The sequence below is a fragment of the Tupaia chinensis genome, unplaced genomic scaffold (genome assembly GCF_000334495.1).
Source record: "Tupaia chinensis unplaced genomic scaffold, TupChi_1.0 Scaffold000119_1, whole genome shotgun sequence".
NCBI classification, from domain to species: Eukaryota; Metazoa; Chordata; class Mammalia; order Scandentia; family Tupaiidae; genus Tupaia; species Tupaia belangeri.
Window position 1 is genome coordinate 5923175 of NW_006159585.1, and position 23374 is coordinate 5946548.

The 23374-nt window shown below is 40.4% G+C and overlaps 1 protein-coding gene across 1 annotated transcript in view; it reads right to left on the reverse strand.

Moving 5' to 3' along the window:
* Positions 1–5730: 5730 nt before the first annotated feature.
* The window catches only part of PSTPIP2 (proline-serine-threonine phosphatase interacting protein 2), a 120661-nt gene continuing 103017 nt past the window's right edge, over positions 5731–23374 (reverse strand). Inside the window, exons 7-15 of the mRNA XM_006144409.3 lie at positions 20781–20879; positions 20164–20209; positions 18440–18519; positions 16511–16609; positions 15028–15124; positions 14828–14909; positions 13443–13477; positions 12527–12584; positions 5731–7287 (exon numbers count right to left, since the gene is read on the reverse strand). Coding sequence (XP_006144471.1) covers positions 12535–12584; positions 13443–13477; positions 14828–14909; positions 15028–15124; positions 16511–16609; positions 18440–18519; positions 20164–20209; positions 20781–20879 — 588 coding nt within the window. The 3' untranslated portion in view covers positions 5731–7287; positions 12527–12534. The remainder of the gene's footprint in view (positions 7288–12526; positions 12585–13442; positions 13478–14827; positions 14910–15027; positions 15125–16510; positions 16610–18439; positions 18520–20163; positions 20210–20780; positions 20880–23374) is intronic.

Consider the following 23374-nt stretch of genomic DNA (forward strand, 5'->3'; position numbering starts at 1 on the left):
GAGAAAGGGAAAGTGAGAAAGCAAGCCACCAGGTCCAGGACTCAAACTGTCATCAGCCATGTGGGAGTGTCCAGCATCTCAACCACCACACCACCTGGTGGTCCCACACTTTTTTTAAATTGTTGATTTAATTTCACTTATTATTATTTTAATTTGCTGTAGGGTATGTGCACTCACCAGAGATAGAGAGGGAAGGTGAGAAAGCAAGCCACCAGGTCTAGAACTTGAACTGCTGTTGGCTATATTGGAATCCAGTGCCTTCACTACCATGCCATCTACTAGCCCTGAATTCACATTTTTAATGTTGATAAATATTTGCCAAATTTCCCTCCAATTAATCTTTACTGCAACATTGAACATTTTAAATACTTGTTAATCTCATGAGAAACAGTCTTTCATAAAAGGAGTATATTTTAATTCACAGATTATATTATGACATTCTCAAATTAAATATGACTATGATCCAAAAGCCAGTACCTGGAGCAGTGCTTGTGAAACCCAAGAGTTGGCCTTTCTTAAACCTCCTTAAAAACACTTCCATCTAGGGTCTCTGTCGCCATCTGGTGGCAATTTTCTATTAAAGAAACATTTTACAGGTGATTTCCAAGAAGTCACCCAAGCTACAGAAACATCCCTTCCTATACATGAAGAAACATCACTTCCTATACATGACCTTACAAGACATTCTTTCATCATTCTTGATTACTAAATACATTTTAAAATTGTGAGAATCACTTTAGTTCTTTCAGTTTATTGAGACAAATAGCTTGCCGGGAAAGCAAGCTTCATAGTTACCGCAGCCTCGCCTCAGGAGGCATTCAGGTGGAAGCGCTTAGGCAGCATCACTGACATTTGAAAAAAATGAGGCAAAGAGTTCTAAGGACTCTGGAGCAGATCGGTTGTTATTAACTGTTGTTAGACAATCACGGGTTCGGGTTATTTGGGAAATAGCCAGGAAGCCCCTGTGTTGTGGCAGCATTTATTTATTTTTAAAAATATTTTTATTTAACTTTATTTTTTAAGAATTATTTTATTTAACTTTATTTAGTTATTCATTTTAAATTTGACCATAAAAGGACAGAGTGAGAGAGATAGAGAGAGGGAAGGAAAGTGAGAAAGCAAGCCACCTGGTCCAGGACTCAAACCATGGTTGGCCATGTGGGAGTCCAATGCCCTCAACCACCATGCTACTTGCTGACCCCATGTGGCCACATTTAAAGAGATGCACTTTGTAAAATTGTAAAATAAACCTGAAAAATAAAAGAAGTCATGATGTTTTTGTATTTATTCATATCTCCTGAGTCATAGATTGGGCAGGCATATCAATAATCCATCATACAATGGAAATGGTATATTCTGGATTGGACCTGAGTAAATGCAGAAAGCACAGGTATTTTACCCAAGCAGGCCATCACCTTCCTCTGTTATATCTCTGCCTCTCCCTCAGCTCATCCCTGTGGCCTCATTAAAGGTATATTGCAACCCAGTTGATGGAAAAGAAAAAGAACTCTGGCCTAGTCTGAGGATAGGTCTGCTCCATATGGTGATTGTTGTCAGTCTAGGTAGACTGCTGCCATGCGTGGCTCTCTCCATAATGACTGAAAAGCAGTAGTGATGGGAGACTCCCAATGGGCCATGCATCAGGCAGTCCACCGGTCACCAATTTGTGATGAACAGAGACATGGCCCAAGGTACATACATACATAACCTTCTGGGCAGTGGCACATGGTTTGATTGGTTAGTCAGAGAAGACGACTAGAAGACTGAAGACAAATGATCTAAGGAAGAAGCGTGTGAGTGGATCGATGCCCATAAAGAATAATCATCACAGTGGAGATGCAGAACATCCAGGAATATAGGATGATTCATCCAGTGGAGTAAGCTGGTCTCCATCCTGGGTCATCCCAGTGCTTTCTCAGTGGGCCCATGAACAGAGTAGCCATGTGGAAGTATTGGGGACTAGGGACTCCACTCACCAACCCCCGCCTAGCTATTACCACTGAGTGCCTCATCACTTAGACCTGAATCTGAGGTTGACTCCTAAACACGTTACTATCCCTCAGAGAGACCACCAATCACTTAGTGTAAATTAATTTCATCAATCCTCTTCCACCCTGGAAGGGGCAAAGATTCCTCTCTAATGGGATTAGGTCCAAGAGTGGGTTTGCCTTTTCCTCCTGCAGTGTCTTGGCCAGCATCACTATCCAAGGTTTATAGAGTGCCTGATGTGTCATTATGGAATGCCACACAGCATTACCCTAAACCAGTGTTTCTCAAATTGTTTTTCATTATCACTCCCCTATGGAACCTCCTGCCCATAGCCTCCTATTTAGAAGATATATTTGTAGACTTTTTTTTCTAACTGCGACCCCCATAAATTTTTTTTGAAAAGTTTTTGTTATAGGGCACATGCGCTCACCAGAAAGACAGACAGAGACAGAGACAGAAAGCGAGAAATCACTCCCCAGGGGGGATAGCCACACCGCAATCCCTTCTCCTCCATTCTCCTCACAGGATCTTGGGCACGCTCACACACATGCCTGGCGTGAGTTTAAGCCACCGGGTCCAGGATTTGAACCATGGTCGACTACATGGGAGTCCAGTGACATAGCCATTACGCCCACTGCTGGTCTCCATCCCCATAAAATTTTAATAGTACAGATATATTGGATCTTTGTTAGTACAGATATATTGGATCTTTGTTTATCCACTGCATGTGTATCTATCTGTGCTTTATGTGTAAAAAGAGTAAGATATATTTTGCCTATCAAGAACTAATTTTCACCTACCCTTTAGAGCAATACTGAACCCACTGAGAATGCACACCTTCCACTAAGAGATTCACTTTACAGTGAAGGTGGTACGACTGTGCTCAAATCTCTGTGGGGCCCCCTTGCATACTATCTCCCACATCCTCTAGAATCTGCAGTCCTGGTAAAATGTTAGAATGGGACCTTGAAGGTGCAGCAGCTTGAGAGTGAAACTTTGCAGAGCAATGACCTCAAAGATGAGGTGCTTATTTCGCCACAATATTCTACCAGCTCCATTGGAATATCAGGATTCCAATAGGTGGGAAACACAGGTCTGGGAACCAGGAGGTAGAGTAGACTGCCATAGTAGTCTCTCTCCCTCAACCCCCTGGGGGAACTTGTGCTCTCCATCCCTTCCATTGAGGATCTGCTTGTCTAGAGTTCCTGGTTCCAGGGGATTGTCAGAGAATATATATACCAAGGGACCTAGAAAGTGTTCCACTAAAGCTATAGCCAATGCATGGTCATTTCGATTCCTTGCTCCAGGAGACAAGCATGTAAAGAAAGGAGTAAGTATCTGGGCAGAAGTAAGTGATTATCATGAGGTAAAAGAGACAGGGATGGCAGCTCGGAGAAATACATATGGAACTCAGGAGCGTCACTGGGGTGTATCTGCGTTCCCATGTCTTGTGACAACCATAAATAGGAAATTTCAACAAATAGGTTCTAACAAGACCTGATAAGCAGAGGCTAAGACCCAATGGAGATGATGGTCCAGATTACCCCACCAATCTAGAAACCTAGACAGCAGACCTAGCCAACTGTAAGGGGATTCTACAAGGTATGTGCATTAGTTTCCTAGGGCTGCCATGACAAATTACCAGAGACAGTGACTGGAACAAGTTTATTTTCTCACAATTCTGGGGCTGGAAGTCTAAGAGCAAGCAGATCACTGTGTCAGCAGAGTGGTTTCCAACGGGCTCTCACCTGACTTGAAGGTGGCAGATGGCCACCTGCTTGCTGCATCTTCATGTGGTCATCCTCTAGACACACATACCCGTGGATCTCCTCCTCTTCTTGTAAGGACACTGGATGTACTGGATTAAGACCCCATCTCAAAAGCCTCACTTGAACTTACTTATTTCTTTAAAAATACTATCACTGGGACCAGCAGATGGCATAGCGGTTACATTGCTAGACTCCCACATGGCTGACTGCAGTTTGAGTCCCCAAACTGGTGGCTTGAAAATTGCACCAGGCACATGTGCACATGTGCCCAAGATCCCAGGAGGAAAATGCAGGAGAACGGATTGGCATGACTATCCCCCGGGGGTGGGGGGGATGATGTCTCGTTTTCCTCTCTCCCTCTTTCTTTCAGCAAGTGCACATGCTCTGTAACCCCCTCCCCCACCAAAAAAAGACACTATCACCAAACACAGTCACATTCTGAGGTACTGAGGGTTGGAACTTGAATATATTGGGGGGGTGGGGTGGAGGGGTGGCTCACCCGTAACAGGGTGGTAGAGGGAGATGACATGCATGTATCAGTCATGGACTTAGAACCATCTGCTGCACAAGGACTGTAGCTTGCCCTGTGTGTGTGTTTTTGGAAGAACTAATGACAGGATGGAGTAAAATTAATGTGGGGCACAGATGGGGAATTTGAGAAGAACTAGGCCATCCAACATTTCCCTCACCAGCTGGCATTCCGAGTGCATGCTACCACACCTGGCCTTTACGTTGGATTGGGAACCAGACTGGACCTCTCCCGTGGCCCCAGCCTGTGAGCACAACATCACAGCAGTGTGTCCCACCACAGCTGGGCTACCTTCTCATTTTGAATTTTGATAAGTATTTGCCAAATGAGGGACACAGGAGGATCTGTGCCATGTGGAGGTCAGATGCTGTCAGCACCCAAACCACATGCCCTCAGTATCAACCATTTCCTTAAATACCAGCCCAGCTTCCAACTGCCAGGCATTGAGTCCCTGCCAGACACACTGACTACTGGAACCCCCTCTGTCAGTGTTCAAGGCAGCCCAGAAGTGCCAGGATATTAATGCCACCTGAGAGGAGCTCTCAACAGTGGCTGGTAAGAGTTGGTGAATAAATAGCCCAGCTCTCTCACCCCTTAGGCGAGCTATCTCTGAGGTGTGTGTTTTACATTGTTCCCTAGGAGTCCCCAACTGGATTCAATTCCAGTTGCCCACCATGTTGATAATCATGCTTTTTGCCTTCCTTCCTTCCCTGTCTCACTTCCCCACTTCTATCCTACTGCTTGCTGGGATCACCTCCCAGAAAAACTATAAGGGATCTTCAAAAGTTTATGAAAATGCATATTTTAAATGACTATGCATGGATTTCAATAACTTTTGAACCAAAATAAATTCATACTTTAATCCTATTTTTCCATGAATGTTTTGAAGTTTCCTTATACTTGGACTGAAATCTTTATTTCAGGGGTGAAACCCAAATTAATATGCTAACATCTATGGAGTGGCTCCCATGTACTGAATTTAACACATATACTCACTTGACCAACTTCATTCCCTTCACACTCCTTATTTGTCTTACAAGTGGTTGTTTCCCTAGGAATGTTTTCTTATAGGCCACTGTTTCTATCACATTACTCCTGTGTAGCAGGTGCTAGGGATATGGCAGGACTACTCTCATGTAGGTCACAGTCTAGAAGGAAAGAGAGACTTTGAACAGTTCAAGCGTGAATCATCTAATAAGGAAAATGGGGGTGGATGCAGAGGATATACAGAATTAGGATCCAACCTAGTCTGGATGGTGACTCACAGAGGAAATAACGTTGTAACTGACATGGAAAGGGATAGTAGCAGGTGGCACAGCACCCTCTCCACTTGGCCTCGCTGACCAGCAGTTTGTCTTGCTGTAGTCTAACAATTACAGATGTGACAAGGGGTCTAATAAACCTTGGAATACAGATGGTTAACACAAAAACGCAAAATAAATCCTGAATCACCAAGAACCTTTATTTTACTTTATATCAAATGGAAAGAGCAATAAAATAAAAAGTACTACTTTCCCATTCATAAAACACTTTACGTCAATTACAATGAGCAACAGAGAGAAAAGCGAAATCCCTGAGGAATTGCCAACAATAAATAACATATGTAAAAATAGAAAGTTCCGAGTGAGAAGGAAAATTTCCTGAGCTCATTCAGTTTGGGGAAGTCAATGGCCCTTTGCAAACTTCAGTTTCTCAATAGGATATCCAGCTGATGTAAGTTTCCTGTCATGACAAGAAGCCATCATATTCGGTAGCATGTTAGATTAAAGAGGAGAAATGGTCAATCTTCTTTCAGTCAATCTGTCCATAGTTCTGGGACAGTTACTGCACGAAGGAGAGGAAAATATATTTTTTTGTGGTGACACAATTTTACAACATACTGAATATTTTAACTTGACATTAATTAAAATATACTGTTTTATCACAGAGTGTGACTGTTGTAACTTCCTGCTGTTTGGTGGTGACAAAGGAAGACCCACATATTTGTGAAAGGATCTTTGTGAAAGATTCCAAGATGTAGGAAAGATGTTCCCCATTAAGATCTCGGATTGGCTTTGTAATTCTACAATTATCTTGCAGAATAGAGACAAAATAACACATTTCATTAATTCTAGGGTATACTTTTTTTCACACTTTAGCATCTCAAATCTGAATGGGTTTGACCATTAATGACCTGTTACAAGTTAATTGGCAACCCTGTCATTCCCACTTCAGGTGGTACAGAAAATAATGGCATATTTTATAATCGATGGCTTCTTAGGTTAGATTAATATGCTGCTCTATATTCAGTACACACAGTGATCCTTATAAAAATAAATCTGACATTTAACCTTGGTGATTTTCCCAACTGAAAAAAAGAAAAGTGCTGGCAAAAATATTTGACATCTTAAATTTCAGCATGAGCATTGCAGCTTCAGGAACAGTTAGAAGAATGGCGACGTGGAATGAGCTCACACCCTACTTCTGCTTCTGTCCCCAATCAGAAGCTGACTTCACACTTCTAGACTTCATTTCCTCATCTGTAAAATGAGAAAGTGCAACCAGATGGCTTCTAAGTCTTCCAGTCAAAAAGAAGGGTAATTTTAAATCTTGCACTACTGAACATGTGTGTCGCTGTAGAAATCCCATAGCTGTGCTGCTCAAAGCCAACGGAGCTTCTTCTTCTGTGGCCACCTCTGCTGTCCCAAAAGTTAACACTCTGAATCAAGAGACTTTCCTCCTTCCCAAGCAGAAAACACAATCCATTGGATCCTTTGCTATGTGACTGGGAAAAAATAATTCTTCAGTCTGGGGCAATTTGTAAATTTCCTCAAAAAACTGCAGAACTCAAGTAGCATAAGTTGAACTAAATGTCTATCACAAATCTGAAATATCAAAAAATTACAGCAAGAGTTTGCAACATCTTCATGACTGACAAAATTTGGGTATAGACTCTGCTGCTCTGGGTGTCTCTTTCCATACCATAGAAGCAGTATCTGGAAAAAGCTTTTCTATTTTTTCCTAAAAGAAAATAACAAATTTCATTTGAATGAGCCATGTACATCAATACTCACTCCTAATTGCATTTCTTTAATAGTAAATAATACATATATCTACTTTTTTTTTTTTTTAGCAATTTTTGCTAAAGGGTACATGCACTTGCCAGAGAGATAGAAAGCAAGAAATCACCCCCCGCCCCAGGGGGGGATGACCAGTCTCCTCTTGAGATTTTGGGCATGTATACACATGTACCCGGCGTGAGTTTTAAGCTGCTAGGTCCAGGACTCAAACTTTGGTCAATTACATGAGAGTCCAGTCATGTAACCATTACACCATCTGCTGGTCCCATCTACATTTTTGATACATATACTTTGAAGTTCAAAAATTACAATCTTTCTCTACTCAAACATGTTAGAATTAAAATAGGACAATTTAGCAACTAAAATCAACAACTGCTGAACAAATCACAAATTCCTAATTCTGTTTAAATTTCAATTCCAAGGGACCAGCAGTTAGAGTAATGGCTATGTCGTTGGACTCCCACGTAGTCGACTGCGGTTCATGTCCTGGATCCTGTGGCTTAAAACTCACGCCGGGCATGTGTGCGTGCATGCCCAAGATCCCGAGAGGAGAACAGAGGAGAAGGGATTGCAGCATGGCCATCCCCCCTGGGGGGGGTGATTTCTCGCTTTCTGTCTCTCTCTCTCTCTCTCTTTCTGGCGAGTGCACGCACCCTATAGCAAAAACATCTCCAAAAAAAAAATTTCAATTCCAAAGTTTCATTTCAACTATTTCTTTTTCTTTTCTCTTTTTCTTTTTCTTTTTTATTTATTTTTATTTATTTTACATACTTTCACTGGACATCACCACTGCATACAAAATGCAATTTTCCAGCCAGAATACACTGTAGAGTGGCTTAAACATACATGTTATCATCAATGAATAATTATCTATTTCATTCTTTCCCACATTGTATTGATTTACATAATATCTTAATTTAAATACTTTCAATAGTAAGTTCAGCTGATATATACATATCTGTGAACAAAAGTTGACTTTAGGCATGAAACTCTGTGGATAGAATGAATATACTATAAAATAGCACATAGCTGAGGCTATATAGCTTACTGTGGTTATCAAATAGGTATTTTTTAAATATACTTTTTAATGTAAAGAAAGGCAGTTTTAGCTTTAATAAATCAAAATCAAAAAATGTTAAGCAAACTTTGCTTAATACCTAAAGCCAGGAAAAAGGTTAGGATTCTGTTTGAATAGTAGGTACATAGATTTGTCCACAACTTAAGAAAAGACAAAACTCCTTAACACTGGGAAATAAAGCATAGAAGGTCAGTAATGTATTAGTAAAAAGTCATAAAATTCTATTTCACCAGTTCAAGCTCATGTACTTTATCTTCTGCTGTGGTCCAATCTCTCTGTTTAAATTCAGAAGATAACATTCAACTCTGTACTTGTCCCTACCATTAAGCTGTTTTAGAACTCATTTCTGTGTGTCTGACTTCGGTTTTCCTGGGATAGTACTCCCTTCAGAATTTCTTGGAGAGCTGGTCTGGTATTGGTAAATTCTTTCAGGTTTTGTTTATCTGAGAATGTTCTTGTCTTCTCTTCCCGTATATGAAGGATAACCTTGCTGGATATAGTATTCTTGGTTGAAATTGTTTTTCACTCAACACCTTTGAATATATTTTCCCATTCTTTCCTTGTTCATATTGTTTCTGATGACAGGTCTGCTGTTAGCCAGATGGGATATCCTTTGTAGGTAATATGACATTTCTCTGTTGCTAGTCTGAGTATCTTGTCTTTGTCTGTGGTTTTGGTCAATCTGGCTATCATGTGTCTTGGAGAAGATCTTCTTGAGTTGATCTTATTTGGGCCCTTTGTATTTCTTGGGTCTGGATCTTTGAATGTCTCTCTAGCTTTGGGAAGTTTTCTTCCAGGATTTCATGGAATAGATTGTCAATGCCCTTATTAGTCTTTTCACCTTCTGGGATACTATCCAGATGTTTGGACGTTTAATGGTATCTAGTATTTCTCATATATTATTCTCATTTTTTGGGCTATTTTCTCAGGCTTCGTGGTGGATTTTACTAGTCCAGTGATCCTGTCTTCTACATCTGAGATTCTGTTTTGTGTATGATCTAGTCTGCTTTTAATACTGTCAAAGAAGGTTTTGACTTCCTGTATTATAGCCCTCATCTCCAACAGTTCCATTTGACTCTTTTTTTATGGTGTGTATATCCTCTTTCAGCTTTTGCAAGAAATTCCTCACCTCCTGGGACTCATCAGCTTTTTTTTTCTGGTGTTCATTGTCCCTCTTCTCTTCCATCTCTGTTAGTTTTGTCACTATGAATGCTCTAAATTGTTTATCAGACATTTCCATGATTTCCATTGTACTATCTGTGGATGAAGAAAAGTTATTCTCTTCCCTTGGGGGAGAAAGATATTTTTTGGTTTCACATATTTCTTGTGACCCTGTGGTGATTTCTAGTCATCTGATGGGTTATCCGTTTCTTCCTAGTTCTAGAAGATAAATCTGAACAATCAGAAGCACACAGGAGGATGTGGTGGTCTGCAAACTTTTGGCATTGCATTGTTCTCCCTTTGTAACACAGATTTGGTGGGAGTTGAGGAATATGAGGACCCAAATAGTATTCAGATTTGGCAACATTTCATTTAAACTTGTCTAGACACTCAGTAGATGGAAGCTGAGCAGTGAAGTGATGAGGTTAAAAAAAAAAAAAAAAAAAAGGATGAGAAAAAGAGAAAGAAAAAAAGAGAAAAATGGATAAAGCAAACAGAAATGATTTATTTGTTAATTATAAAAAGCAATAAATGAAATCACTAGATCTCTGCTCTCATGGCAGACTCAGTCTTCTTCTGGCCTGCCTTTTTTTGTCTAGTTGTGAGGGAAAAGAGGAGGGGATTATTACCAAGATAAAGGAAGACTTCAGAGCCTAGAAAATACTTTCCCTTAAAAAAGTCTTTTTTTTTAAATTAGAAAACAATGAAAAGAGACAGAAAGTCAAAAAGAGACAGAGAGATACAGAGATGGAGACAGGGGTCTACCAGGGTGGATTCTCAGCAGAACATCTTCAGTGCTTTTATCTCCAAAATCACTAGGTCTCAGATTTCATGGCGAACTCAGTCTTCTTCTGTCCTGCCTTTTTTTGCAGGGTAGATTCTCAGCAGAACATCTTCATTGCCCTTATCTCTGAAATAACTGCTTTCCTCCCTTTTCTTTGAGAGATGTGTATCTGGGAGACCTTCTTTGTTCTTTACTTCCTTCATCCCAGCAGTTTTCACACTGTGGTAACTTTCAGTTTGGTTATCTGTCTTCCCCGTGGATGGCACAGTCTGCCTCATTCACTGCTATCTCTTGCTCAACACGCGATGGATACTCAACACGCCATTAGAGCTAAGGTGTCATGCCTCTTTTTTCTTTCTTATTATTGCCAGAGGACACATGTCCTCACCCAAGAGAGAGTGAGAAAGAAAGAGGGAAAGAGCACCATCCCCCATGGGGCATGACCATGCCACAATCCTTTTTCCTCCATTCCTCCTTCCTGTCAGGATTTAGGGCACACATATGCATGTACCCAGCATGTTTTTCAAGCCACTGGGGTAACATTCAAAAGGTGGTTGGCCATGTGTGACTCAGCTCTCTTAATCAATGCACTGCAAGGCCAGCCGTGTTCCAACCATTTGAAATGTTGTGATAAGTTGCTAAGTTACTGAGCTAGGCTCTCCTTTAAAATTCTCTGGAATTCAGTCATGAATCCCTGATTCATTGAGCTAGCACAGAAACTAAAATTCTATAACTTGAAAGATACGGTTCTTTTACTTGAAAGTAAGTATATTGGCACTAATGTTTTCTAGTCATTGTATTCTTGGACTTTAAGGAGCTGGAATCATTGGGTTAATAGCTACTCTGAGAGGCCTTCAAAAAGTTCATGTAAGGGATCAGGAGGTGGTGTAATGGTTACATTGCTTGACTGCCATGTAGTCAACCGCAGTTTGAATCCCTGGACCTGGTGACTTGAAATTTACGCTGGACGTGTGTGCATGACGGCCCAAAATCCTGAGAGGAGAATAGAGAAGGGATTGTGGCATGGTCATTTCCCCTGAGGGATGACTTCTCGTTTTCTGTCTCTCTTTTTCTGTCCTTCTGGCAAGCACGTGTGCCCTACAGCAAAAATCTCTCATAAAAAAAAACGTTATATAAAATGCATATTATGAAAAAATGATTCATGGATTTCACATTTTTTGTACTAAAATAAACTCCACAAGCTTTATTAAAGTTTCCTCATATTAAATAGAATATGTAGCTTACCCAAACAGGTAGATGGAAGAGGTCAAGGGTAAAAAGAAACACTTGGGACTGGGACTGCCAATGCCCTGGGCAGTAGGCATCAATTACACAGCATTCCAGAAAGCAGGCTTCACCTTTGAATCCCAGGTCACCAATTTACCATGTTCCTTCTCTGCCTCTAATCAAGACTCTATCCCTTCCCATGAATAAAAAGGAAGGCATGCTCCACAGGGCCCAGTTACGCTGCAAGCCCTTTCCTCCAGACCTTCAGTCTATCAGAATTCTGACGTGTGAGCATGTCCCAGCATGTATACAAGCCAGCCAGGCCAACTGCAGTCAGCATGTGGCTTGAAGAACTGCACTCTAGTATGTTACCAACTGGGCTTGCCCTCACTTTTCTTTCCATTAAAAGCTAAATACTTTTAATAGCAAGAATCATGTGTGTTTCACTTGAGAGCATTTCTTTTTTAAAAATTATTTATTTTATTTTATTTATTAATGCATTTATTTTAAGTTGACCAGAGAAAGACACACAGAGAAAGAGAGAGAAGGAAAGCAAGAAAGCAAGCCACCAGGTCCAGGACTTGAACCATGGTCAGCCATGCAGTAGTAATTAGCGCCTTAACCACCATGCCACCTGCTGGTCTCCAGAGCACTTCTTAATTAGAGGAGTGTAATAGTACAAAAGAGCTTAATGTGAGCAGACACAGAGTTAAAGAATAATAAATTAAGGGAAAAATACCCTCTCCAGTCCACTTCTAGTTGTAGTATCCAGAGAGGCCATTCTGAGGGAACCCCATGTCCACCAGTGTGCCAGCCTAATGCCAGCCTTTCTTGCCCTGTTTCTTGCTGGTGTTATAGAGAAGCTTTATGGGCTTTAGAAACTCAGCAGTTCAAATGCAGCTCAATTATGAGAAAATTAAAAGTTCTTACCAAAGATGTTACTGATAGATCAAACTGTAGTCACCAACCAAAGAATAATCAGGGTTATCTGCAAAGGGCAGAGCACAGAACATTAAGTTACTGTGTTTTCATGATAAGATCTTAGCCCTTTTCAAATCAAAACATTCCACTTAAAGATTCAGATGACTACTCCTTTGTAGAAAGATAATATATCTGGCAACAAGATCTATTTAAATGGGATCTGAACAATGACACAGCAGCAGTAACGTGGTGCTCTGCATGGATGACCTTCATGGAAGGGTTCTGGGTTCACATCTGGAGAACTCCTTGAGGAGGCCAGGCATGTGCATGCCCATGACCCATGGCTGGATGAACCTAGGGTGGATGATAGCACCAAGACCCCATTCTCAGTACTATGTAGATATTGTGAGAAATACAGAAGAAATATTTTTATTCTCAAGGGTCCTGTAATTATCCAGGGAGTACAATTAACAACAGATGCTAAGACGTACAGTCTCTTTGACATACCGTAGGAGTTCAGAGAAAACTAATAAAACACCTAATGAAATATCCCATTATGGGCAGTATAAAATATATAATATTAAGTCACATGTTTCTAGACATCTATGCTTTCTATAAATTACATTTCTGTGTAATCCAAAAAGAACTATTAATACGGTTTGGTTCCACTGTTTTCATAGTTCAAGTTTAAATACTTAGTACTTCGGTAACTGAATTTTCTTGGAATAATCTATAAAATAGACCAACAACTATAAAATTTCACTTAGCAATAAGTTGTATTATAACAAGAGTATAAGATTGACTCACTTGCTTGAGAATTTAATTCTATATAATTCCTTCTTTCCCTTTACTTCAAAATTCTAACTATCCAATTGTAAAGAAAACCTGACATGTGAATTTCAAAAGATCTTTCCTGGTGGCATACCTGGTAAACTTTTAGGAACTGGGAGAGGTCCTCTTCTATAAGAAACAAAAAACAAACATCTTTCAGTTTAAGTTCTTGATATTTTCATGATTTTCAATTTCATGCTACAAGAATATTATATACTGATAAGATCTGGTTTCTACACTGGAGGATCAAGAAAGTGCAGATGAAGCAAGTGATCTTCAGCACTGATCTACTGAAATCTAAGAGGCAGACTTGAGATTAAGCCAAGAGAGTGGAGGTACTGTGGTTAGGAGGACAGAGCCATGATTCACAACCCAGACTGGCAGTTAACAGCTCAGTTGCATAGGCAAGAATTCCTGATCTCCTTGTAAAACAGCATATAAAAAACAGGAAATACAAACAGTTCCTACTTCATTGGAGGACTGAATCAGCAGACTTATAGTAATGGTTCTGAACATGCTTGCATGCTTAGATACTGAAGGGGATCATGCAATACTCTGCAGACACTGCCCATCTTTACTAAAACTGGACTGAAAATTCAACAGCTAGTCTTCAGACTGACTCTATGTGAAACAGAAGTTTCTATTTCTATAGGATCCTTTATTTGAGGAGCAAACTTTTTCTGTTAAGGGCCAAATAGTAAGCAATATAGGCTTTTGTTGGCCACATGCTATCTCTCTTATAACTCTACTCAACTCCAGTGGGAAATCAGCCATAGACAAAATATAAACCAGTGAGGGTGGTTGTATTCCAATACGATTTTGCAGGGCAAGATGGTGGCATAGTAGCAATGCAGCTGGAATCACATGGGAATGTCCTGGATTAACATCCTGGGCCTCCTTGTATGTGCCAGGGGCCAGGAGCAAGTACATAGCTGCCTGTGACCCAGTGTGACTGGGTCTGAGGATAGATCATGACATGAAGATTGTTAGGGGGCCTGTCTCTCTCATAGAAGAAATATATGAATAAACTTAACAAGAACCTTTGCAGGGGAACACTGAAATTTGAATTTCATATAATTTTCATGTATCACCAAAGAGTATTTTTTTGACATTTTTTTCCAGCCACTTAAAAATGTGAAAACTATTCAGAATAGGTCCTACAAAAAGAGGCAGATCAGATTCGACTCACAGGGAGCCACAGTTTACTGAATCCTGCTTTCTGAGGGCTATAAGAAATGTACAAGAGTCATAAATGAGTAATAATGATCACCCTCTGGCATGCTAGTTCTCCTTGAACTATTGCTAGTAAGGTCAATGGATTTAACATTTGTCCTAAAAACACTATTTCCAAAGAGCCAGCAATCTCTTTAACCAAATTCAGTGGTAGATTTGAATGTTCCAGTTCAACATGTCTTAGACTGGTAGTGATAAAAACATTTGTTAAAGGTATTATTGTTCATGTGAAAGGCTGGTGATTACCTTGCCAAGTTAGGGGCTGTGGCCTTTCCTGGTGGGGCTGCATTCTTCTGGGGGCAGTAGAAATTCTCATACATGACAGGTGCTAGAATTATCAAGAAATAAAAAAGTAAGAGGCAGGTACACCTTTCAACCTTAATGACTTCTAGCAAGAAAGACTAATAGTATGGCTTAAGTAAATCAACCCCTACTGCCCCACTCACCTGGTGGAATCTGTCCAGTTTTGCGTTGATTCACAAAGTACTCAATATCCTTCTCAATGCTGCACATTTCTAAACTTTTACGGACTTGTTCGTACATCTAACAAAAAGAAGAGAAATTAGTAGACACAGGAATGACAGGGAAAATTGTCACATGGCTCATTATGAAAAGAGGTTCAGGGCCAGCAGATGGCATAGCAGTTACTTGCTGGACTCCCACATGACCAACTACGGTTCAAGTCCTTAACCTGGTGGCTTGAAAATCACAATGGGTACAGGTGCATGCTTGCCCAAAATCCCTAGAGGAGAATGAAGAAAAAGGGATTGCAGCATGACCATCCCCCCTTGCCTTCTGTCTCTGTCTCTCCAATGAACGCACATGCCCTATAGCAAAAAATTCTCTATTAAAAAAAAGGAGGTTCGACAAATGGCTGACTCATTTCCAAATTTCATTCTCTGATGCTTTTGTGTTATTAAATTATCTTTTTAATTTTTTTAATTACCAGAGGGCATGAGCATTGGCCAGAGAGGCAGAAAGAGAGAGAGAGAATGCACTCCTTACTGGGGATGTATCTATGCCACAATCCCTTCTCCTCTATTTCTCCCTCCTGTTGGGATTTTGGGCACGCGTGCACCTGGCATGTTTTTCAAGCCTCAAGGGCCAGGATTTGAACCATGTTTGACCATGTGGAATTCAGTTCCCTTAACCACTAGGCCATGGGGCAGGCCCTAAATTTTCTAAAAGATGATAGGAAGTGTATCTTTGAAACAGGACAAGAACTTTGGCTGAAAAATTAATAAATATACTGATGGAACCAAAAAATAAATACCAAGTCTCATGACACAAGATTAATGCCATACACAAAAGCAAAGACAATTAATTTGAGGGAAAAAAAAGTTCTATTCAATTCTATGGGGTTTTGGGTGTTTAATTATTATTCTAAAGTGAGTGTCCAATCTAGGTGAGGGTGGACATTTCTTAGCAAATAAGGTTGTGATAACTTGATTTGGTGCCTCAGAGATCAGGGGACTTGATTACTGATGCTATGTGCAAGTTAAATGGCCCTGGGACTATTGATATAAATTCCGAGTACTGCAGTGACCATTAGCCTGTGCATGAGTCAGACTGCTAGGACTTTGTTCTGTCCCAGAATGACTCCATCCCACACTGGAGCAGTCTCTGGGACTTACACTTTAGTGTCATGACAGCTCTATCTTCCATAAATTAAACTGCATTTGGATTCTCTTCTCTGTTTTCCTGCCCTAACTCTGAATTTTTTATTTAGAAAGTTAGGAGTCATGCAGTTTACATGTGTATATGAGTTCTTCTGTCAACTCACTGTGTGGCCTTAGGCAAGTCACTTTATCTCTTGAGTCTCAAATGAGGAGTGTGCGATGAGGTGAACAAATAAATGCCTACCATTCCTTTGACTTTAACAAACACAGCACACAGAGCCACAGTCTTCTGTGGATGTCTCTGACTTACGTCATCGCTTGTGACACACTGCCGTGACAGCTGATTCACATGCACCCACAGTGCATTCCGGAAGAAGTTTATTCGTTCACATTCTTGAGCTTCAAACACCTACAAAAAATAAACTCCATGTATATACATATCTAGAGAAAGGGTCCATTCATTCACACCATCTGTGACTTAAGAAACAGTATCATCCTCAGTTATCTGTAAGTTTATTGCCCAATTTAGGAGAAGCCCTCCCCAACCAGTGAAGAAGCACATAAACTCTGATCATAGACAAAGAATGCAAGTGGATTCTAACATCATATTCACACAAACAGGATTGGATATAGTTCTGAAGGTAAGAAGTAATGATGACCCTGAACACCTGTGTTCTAACCTGACTTCCAGCTGACATTTCTAACTGCCTAATGGTCACTTCCATCTGGGCAGCATTTCAGGCCCCAGACTGAACACACTGTTTCTCCTACCTCCAGATGAATGAATTTGACTCGCAAGATAGTTAAAATTATTGAAGCAGGTTAATGGGTACATGAAAGCCTCTGGCTCTTGTCTTCTATCTTTGTGTATACTTAAATTTTTCTTAATAAAATCTTAAGGTAAAAATCACTGCCTGAACAATAGGGTTTTTTGGATATAAACAAATCAATTTTTGAAAAATCAAGCTATTCTACAAAGTAAGTGCTATTCTATTCAATGGTAGATGTTATATACCAATATATTCTTAAAGTATTAAATACCATAACTATTACATTTTTTTTTCCTTTTTCATGTGCACTTGCCAGAGAGAGACACAGAGAGAGAAAGTGAGAAAGCATCTTCCATGGAGGATGGTCACACCTCAACCTCTAATCCATTTCTCCCTCCTTTCAGGATTTTGGACATACACGCACATGGGCCTGGCATGTTTCTCAAGCTTCTAGGTCCAGGACTTGAACCGCAATTAGCCATGTGGAATCTGGCTGCCTTTACCACTATGTAATGAAGCCAATCCTAAAGCTTCTTATAATATAAAACTTCAAACACATACAATAGTAGAGAGAATATTATAATGAATCTTTGAGTACCCATCACCAACTTAAACATTTATCAACTCACAAACAATTTTATTTTAGCTATATCCCTACTCCCTATAATGTTTTGAAGCAAATGCATTATTTCATATCTAAATATTTTTATCTATATGACATTATACAGTAATGTAATGCTATTACATTATTTTATCATAGACTGTTTCACATGGAATAGAATAGCACTCGTGAGCAATATCATGAATTCACACCAAAAGCATTTGGAGCTTGTTAACACACTGCTCCTGGGCCTTCCTCCAGTTTCTTATTCAGTAGGTCTGGGATTGGTCTGAGAATCTGCATCTCTTAACAAGTTCCCAGTGCCATGGCACTGATCCTGGGACCTGACTGAGAACAACAGGTAAGAAAATGGGAAGACAGGGTGACAGAAACTTGAAGACATTTCTAAATTACGCATTTTCTCAAAGAAATCATAAGCTCATATGGAAAATGCAGGGAAGCAGTGAAGAAATTAAACCAGGCAGGGAAGCCTCCAAAGTCTGTCCACTGTCTGCATTTCCCTTAAAACCTAGCAAGTTCAGGCAAAGGTTTTAAAAGATAATTGCTTAATTAACCATTAACTGACTCAGCTATTTTCGCACCTGTGTCAAACACAAGATGAAAGTTTTGAACAGAATTTAACAGTGTAGTCAGGATGCAAAGGAGGTAAAAACATGACATTTCGGGAAAACTGTTGGGAATTCTTTTCATCCATCACTTAAATTCCTGATTTCTAATTTTCCCTCAAGCTTTTTAACTCTATGGGAATTAGGGCTCTATAATAAGCTAGCAGGACGTTCCTACAAAGTAGACTGTCCAGGTTCCAGGCGGAACCAACCCGTTCCTGAGCCATTTCCGGTTCCGGTACCTCGCAGGCCTTGATGTGCTCGCTCTGCCATTCTTCTCGGACCTTATCCAGCGCGTTGATGTGCTGCATGTATGCTTTGTCTGCAATGGGAGAGAGGGACCTGGGTTCAGAAATTCGGCAGGAGAGCAGCTCGCAGACCCACCCCAGGGTTCATCTCAGATGGTGAAAGGACAAAGGGACTATGTTGAGCTCACAAGGTCCCAAGGAGCTCTGGGCATTGGAAGGACCTAATTACATCCCTCATCCTCCTAATATCCTGTGAAATAAGCAAGGGAGGATATCAATTTCTCTTTAAACATTGAACCAACTGTGGAGCCAGAAATACTCCAAGGAAGAGTGAAAATTGAAAAGTACCTCTGCCAGGATTGGTCTGTCTCAATGCTCCCTTCACTTTTCATTTTCAAGAAAATTATCTTATAAGGGATGCAAAGAGAGCTACTACCTTCAACCCTAAAAGGACACCAACTTACTTGTAATGGTTTCTTAAATGACCGTAGTCACAAGAGGCTTCTTTCCTGCATTTTATTCTGAAAATTAAAAGTCTGCAAACAACTAATTTGGGACATGGCTTTCAGTTAGGACAAAACCTTGCAACGCAACTGTTCTTACACAGCAGGGAACAGTTACTGAGGCTGAAATGAGCTGTTAGATAGGTGTCCCCGGTAAACCAGAGTGTGCACCTGATTACAAAGCAGGACTCGCATGACCACTGCCACCATCAACTCACATGTAAGGCAGCAAAATCTAAGTAGGCAGCAGCCAGAAACCGCTACTTTATTTGCTTCCTCTCACTTTCTGGGATCCTCAATACACCCTACTGAAAGGTAAGGGATTTCTCTCACCTTTTTTACTCCCTCCTGTCCCTTCCTTTCCTCCATTCTTTCCTCCCTCCTTCATTCTTCCTCCTTCCCTTCTGCTATCTTATTAGTCATACATATGAAGGTACTTCAGAATGTTCATAGAGCACTAGATCTATGGTGTACTGGTTATGGGCTGTGCAGACAAAGCTGGATTCTAACCACGGTTTGAGTCCCGGCTCCAGGGGCTTACACAGTGGGCACATGTCCCTGTACCCAGGATCCTAAAAGGATGGAGAACTAGAAGAAAAAATATTGCCATGTTACCAGGTCCTTTCAGGAGGTGTTCCCTGTGCCACCCTGTCTCATACATGCACACATGCCCTCTAGCATAATAATGATGATATTTAAAAAGTTCATACAAAAATGAAATTAAAATACAAGTTTATTTTGGTACAAAAGAAATTGAAACTCCACAGTTTTTTTATGCTACAAATTTTCCACGAACTTTTTGAAGTCCCTATGTATATCCACATATTCATTTAAGGAGAAAAATCATAGTAGAGTACATGTGTGTGCTTCTGCACACAAAAGACAAGGGTAGAGTAAGAAAGAGAAGCACTCTCCACTGGGCAATTTCCTTCTTCCAGTCCTCCAGTTCTCTAGTCCTCCAACCCACCAGAATCTTGGGCATTCAAACGCACCCAGCGTTTTCAGGCTGACCCAGCCAGGGATTTAAACTAAGGGTTGCATGTGGCTTCCTACTGCATATTTCAGCATGCTACTGGTTATACCACAGATCCTTGGCTATATACATATATCCTTTATTATTATAAAGTATATGAAACTACCGTTCTCCAAGACACATTCAAGATAATATAAACCCCACCCCCTACCCTCACCCATCAGTAGGAGCAACCCCCTCACCCGAGTCCTCTGCTGCGGTCTTTGAAGTTGCCAGTTTCACAAAAAGCTGTGAGGACACAAAAGAACAAGAGATCAAGAATGCTGGGCCAGGTCTCCATAGACAAAAGCCATATAAAAGCAATGACTAGAAAGAGACAAAGTCTAGTTCCAAGTCCCACCTGCATTTCCTTCACAAGAAAATTATTCAACTTGCCTTCTAATTTTATCACCTTAGGAAAATGTCCATAAAGTGTTTTCTCCTACATCTTCCTAAAAATAGAGCCCTGCCTGCCTGTTGCTGATGATCTTCCATTCAGATTTTACAAAATTAAATTTATAATCCACCCAAGCAAGAAGCAGCGTGGCTACAAAAATATATGAGCTGAATTCTGAAGAAAGATGAAAAAAATCAGAACCACCTCCCACCTTTCATTACCCCATTCCTCTCCCATGGCCATACTTCTCTAGTTCTTTCCCAACTCTAGAAATATGGCCATGGTTTTTCTGGTTCAAAGGACTCTATTAGCCTGAAGGAAGATCTTGCCAGGGGCTTAGAGTACAGGTCCATTTTATATTAAGAGTCTTAGCCTGATATTTGTAAATCTCAGACTTATTTGGTTGCCAGCCCTCCTAGGTACCTTTTCCTGTTGCTTCGGGTTTACGAGGTTGGCACTTCGGTGGACAGCCTGCTCTGCCTCGTCTTTGTCCCGGCATTTCTGCTCATAGTTCTTCTTTGCCTGGGTTGTTATGAACAAAAAGAGCACTGAAACAGGTAAGCAGACGGTAACCCTGAAAAGCAGCTGCTCTCCCCCACATGAAGGGTACTCTGATTAGTGCTATGGTCTCCACTAGGCTGTGGGCTCTCGGATGCTCTTTCTTACCAGACTTTGAAAGTTTCTCTATCTCTGGTTCTTTTTGAAATTATGTACATTATAGCAACCTGATTAAGGAAGTAATAACCCCTGTTTGTAACACGAAGTACCTGAGCCTTAAAAAGCAGACTGAGGGGCCGACAGGTGATGTGATTACGGTGTTGGACTCTCACATGGCCAACTGCTATTTGAGTCCTGGATCTGGAAGCTTGCTTTCTCGCTTTCCTTCTCTCTCTTTCTTTTTCTCTCTCTCTCTGGTCAAATTAAAAATTAATAATAGTAAATAAAAATTTAAAATTCTGTTTTTAAAAAGTGGACTGAAACAAAAAATAAAATTTGAAATAGTCAAAATCAAAATATTTACCTGACTCTAAAATGTGTTATCCAACTATTATGTAACATTCTTAATCCTCAGAATTTATGTGCATTCACTTGGGTTTTGGTATCTATTTGTACTAATTCTAATTCCAGCTCAATATTCTAATGTGCCATGCCACATCATGGCCACTAGCTGGTCTAAGTTTTCTTAACCAGCCAACTGCTATTTGAGTCCTGGATCTGGAAGCTTGCTTTCTCGCTTTCCTTCTCTCTCTTTCTTTTTCTCTCTCTCTCTGGTCAAATTAAAAATTAATAATAGTAAATAAAAATTTAAAATTCTGTTTTTAAAAAGTGGACTGAAACAAAAAATAAAATTTGAAATAGTCAAAATCAAAATATTTACCTGACTCTAAAATGTGTTATCCAACTATTATGTAACATTCTTAATCCTCAGAATTTATGTGCATTCACTTGGGTTTTGGTATCTATTTGTACTAATTCTAATTCCAGCTCAATATTCTAATGTGCCATGCCACATCATGGCCACTAGCTGGTCTAAGTTTTCTTAACCAGCTCTCAATTCATGAATATTTGTCTTGTTTTTCATTTTTTGGTAGCAATACTCTGATTTTGAGTCGTGCATATTCATCTATGTAGGACAAATTCCTAGAAGTGCAATGGTCTAGCAAGAGTAGATACTCATCAGGCTTCCCTCCAAAATGGTTGTACAAAATTATACTCCTTTCATAGTATATGAGAGTACCTATTTCCTCATGCTCTCACCAATACCAAGCTTGATCAATGTTTTTCATCACTTCTAACTTTGAGGTGAAAATATTAGCATATTGTTGTTTTATTTGTGTATCTTTCCTTATTACTAAGATGATATACCCTTTCTACTTCATGATTTCCCTCCGACCCCAGTTGTCAGAGGGCCAGTGTGCTCACCAGAGAAAGATTGGGGATGGGGGCAGAAAGCCAAAAAACACCCTCCCATGGAACACGGTCACACCATAATCCCTTCTCCATTCTCCTTGAGATTTTGGGCATGTTTGCACATGTGCCTGGCATACTTCTCAAGCCACCAGATCTGAGATTCAAATCGTGCAGTTAGCTACCTCAACCCCCAGGCTTCCAACTGGCTCCTGAGTTCATGTTTCTTATCTACTTTTCTGTTGGATAATCTTTTTTATTTTCCAGACAGGGTATCGCTGTGTCATGATCAGTAGCTGGTAACACAGGCTTCCCTCCAGTGCTCTTGGCTTTTCAGGGCGAGACAGGAGTCAAACTCAGACCTTTCACGTGGCCTTCAGCCTGCAAGGTTGCCATGTCAACCACTGTGTGCGCCCATAGCTAGGCCCTGAACTTTCTTTATTTGTAGGGACATGTTCGGAGAGAGGCCCTGAGGATGTGGGGACATGCCCTAGGCAAACATCACCTGTCCCTTTTGGCTATGACAGAACCTTGCAACTTGTCCTTCCCTTGACCCTTACTGCAAGCAGATTAAAGGATAGAATTTTCTAGGGGCCTTCCAACAGATACATCTGATGGAATTCAGGAAACATCCTGGCCCCAATTAGCAAAGTCCAACCCCTGGTCTGCCTCTGTAAGATTCTTTAGCCTTATCAATACCCCTTTGATGTTTACAAGAAAGTATCCTCCCCATACCTGCAGGTGTCTCTCCACTAGATAAGAAGTTTATTGGGATTTTTTTTTTTTTGATATGGAGGTAGCGAAGAGATACACCTAGCTCAATATGTCTAAGCTCTTATAGACTTGTTACCTGCTTCTTATTGTCTGTAACATGTCAATTTATCTATGGAATGTCATGAGATACACGTATGTAGTGTTGCTTTGCCCTATAAATAAAGCAGCCCAGTTTCTCTGGGCAGCACAAGTTGCTTGGGCTACTTAGGCTCAAGCCACCTGTGTTCATTGCTGCTCTGTATTTTTGTCTCTTTCTTTCTGCTTCCTCTTAGGTAGAGCTAAATCCCAGGCAGATGCTGACAACATTTTATTTATTTATTTATTTATTTATTTAT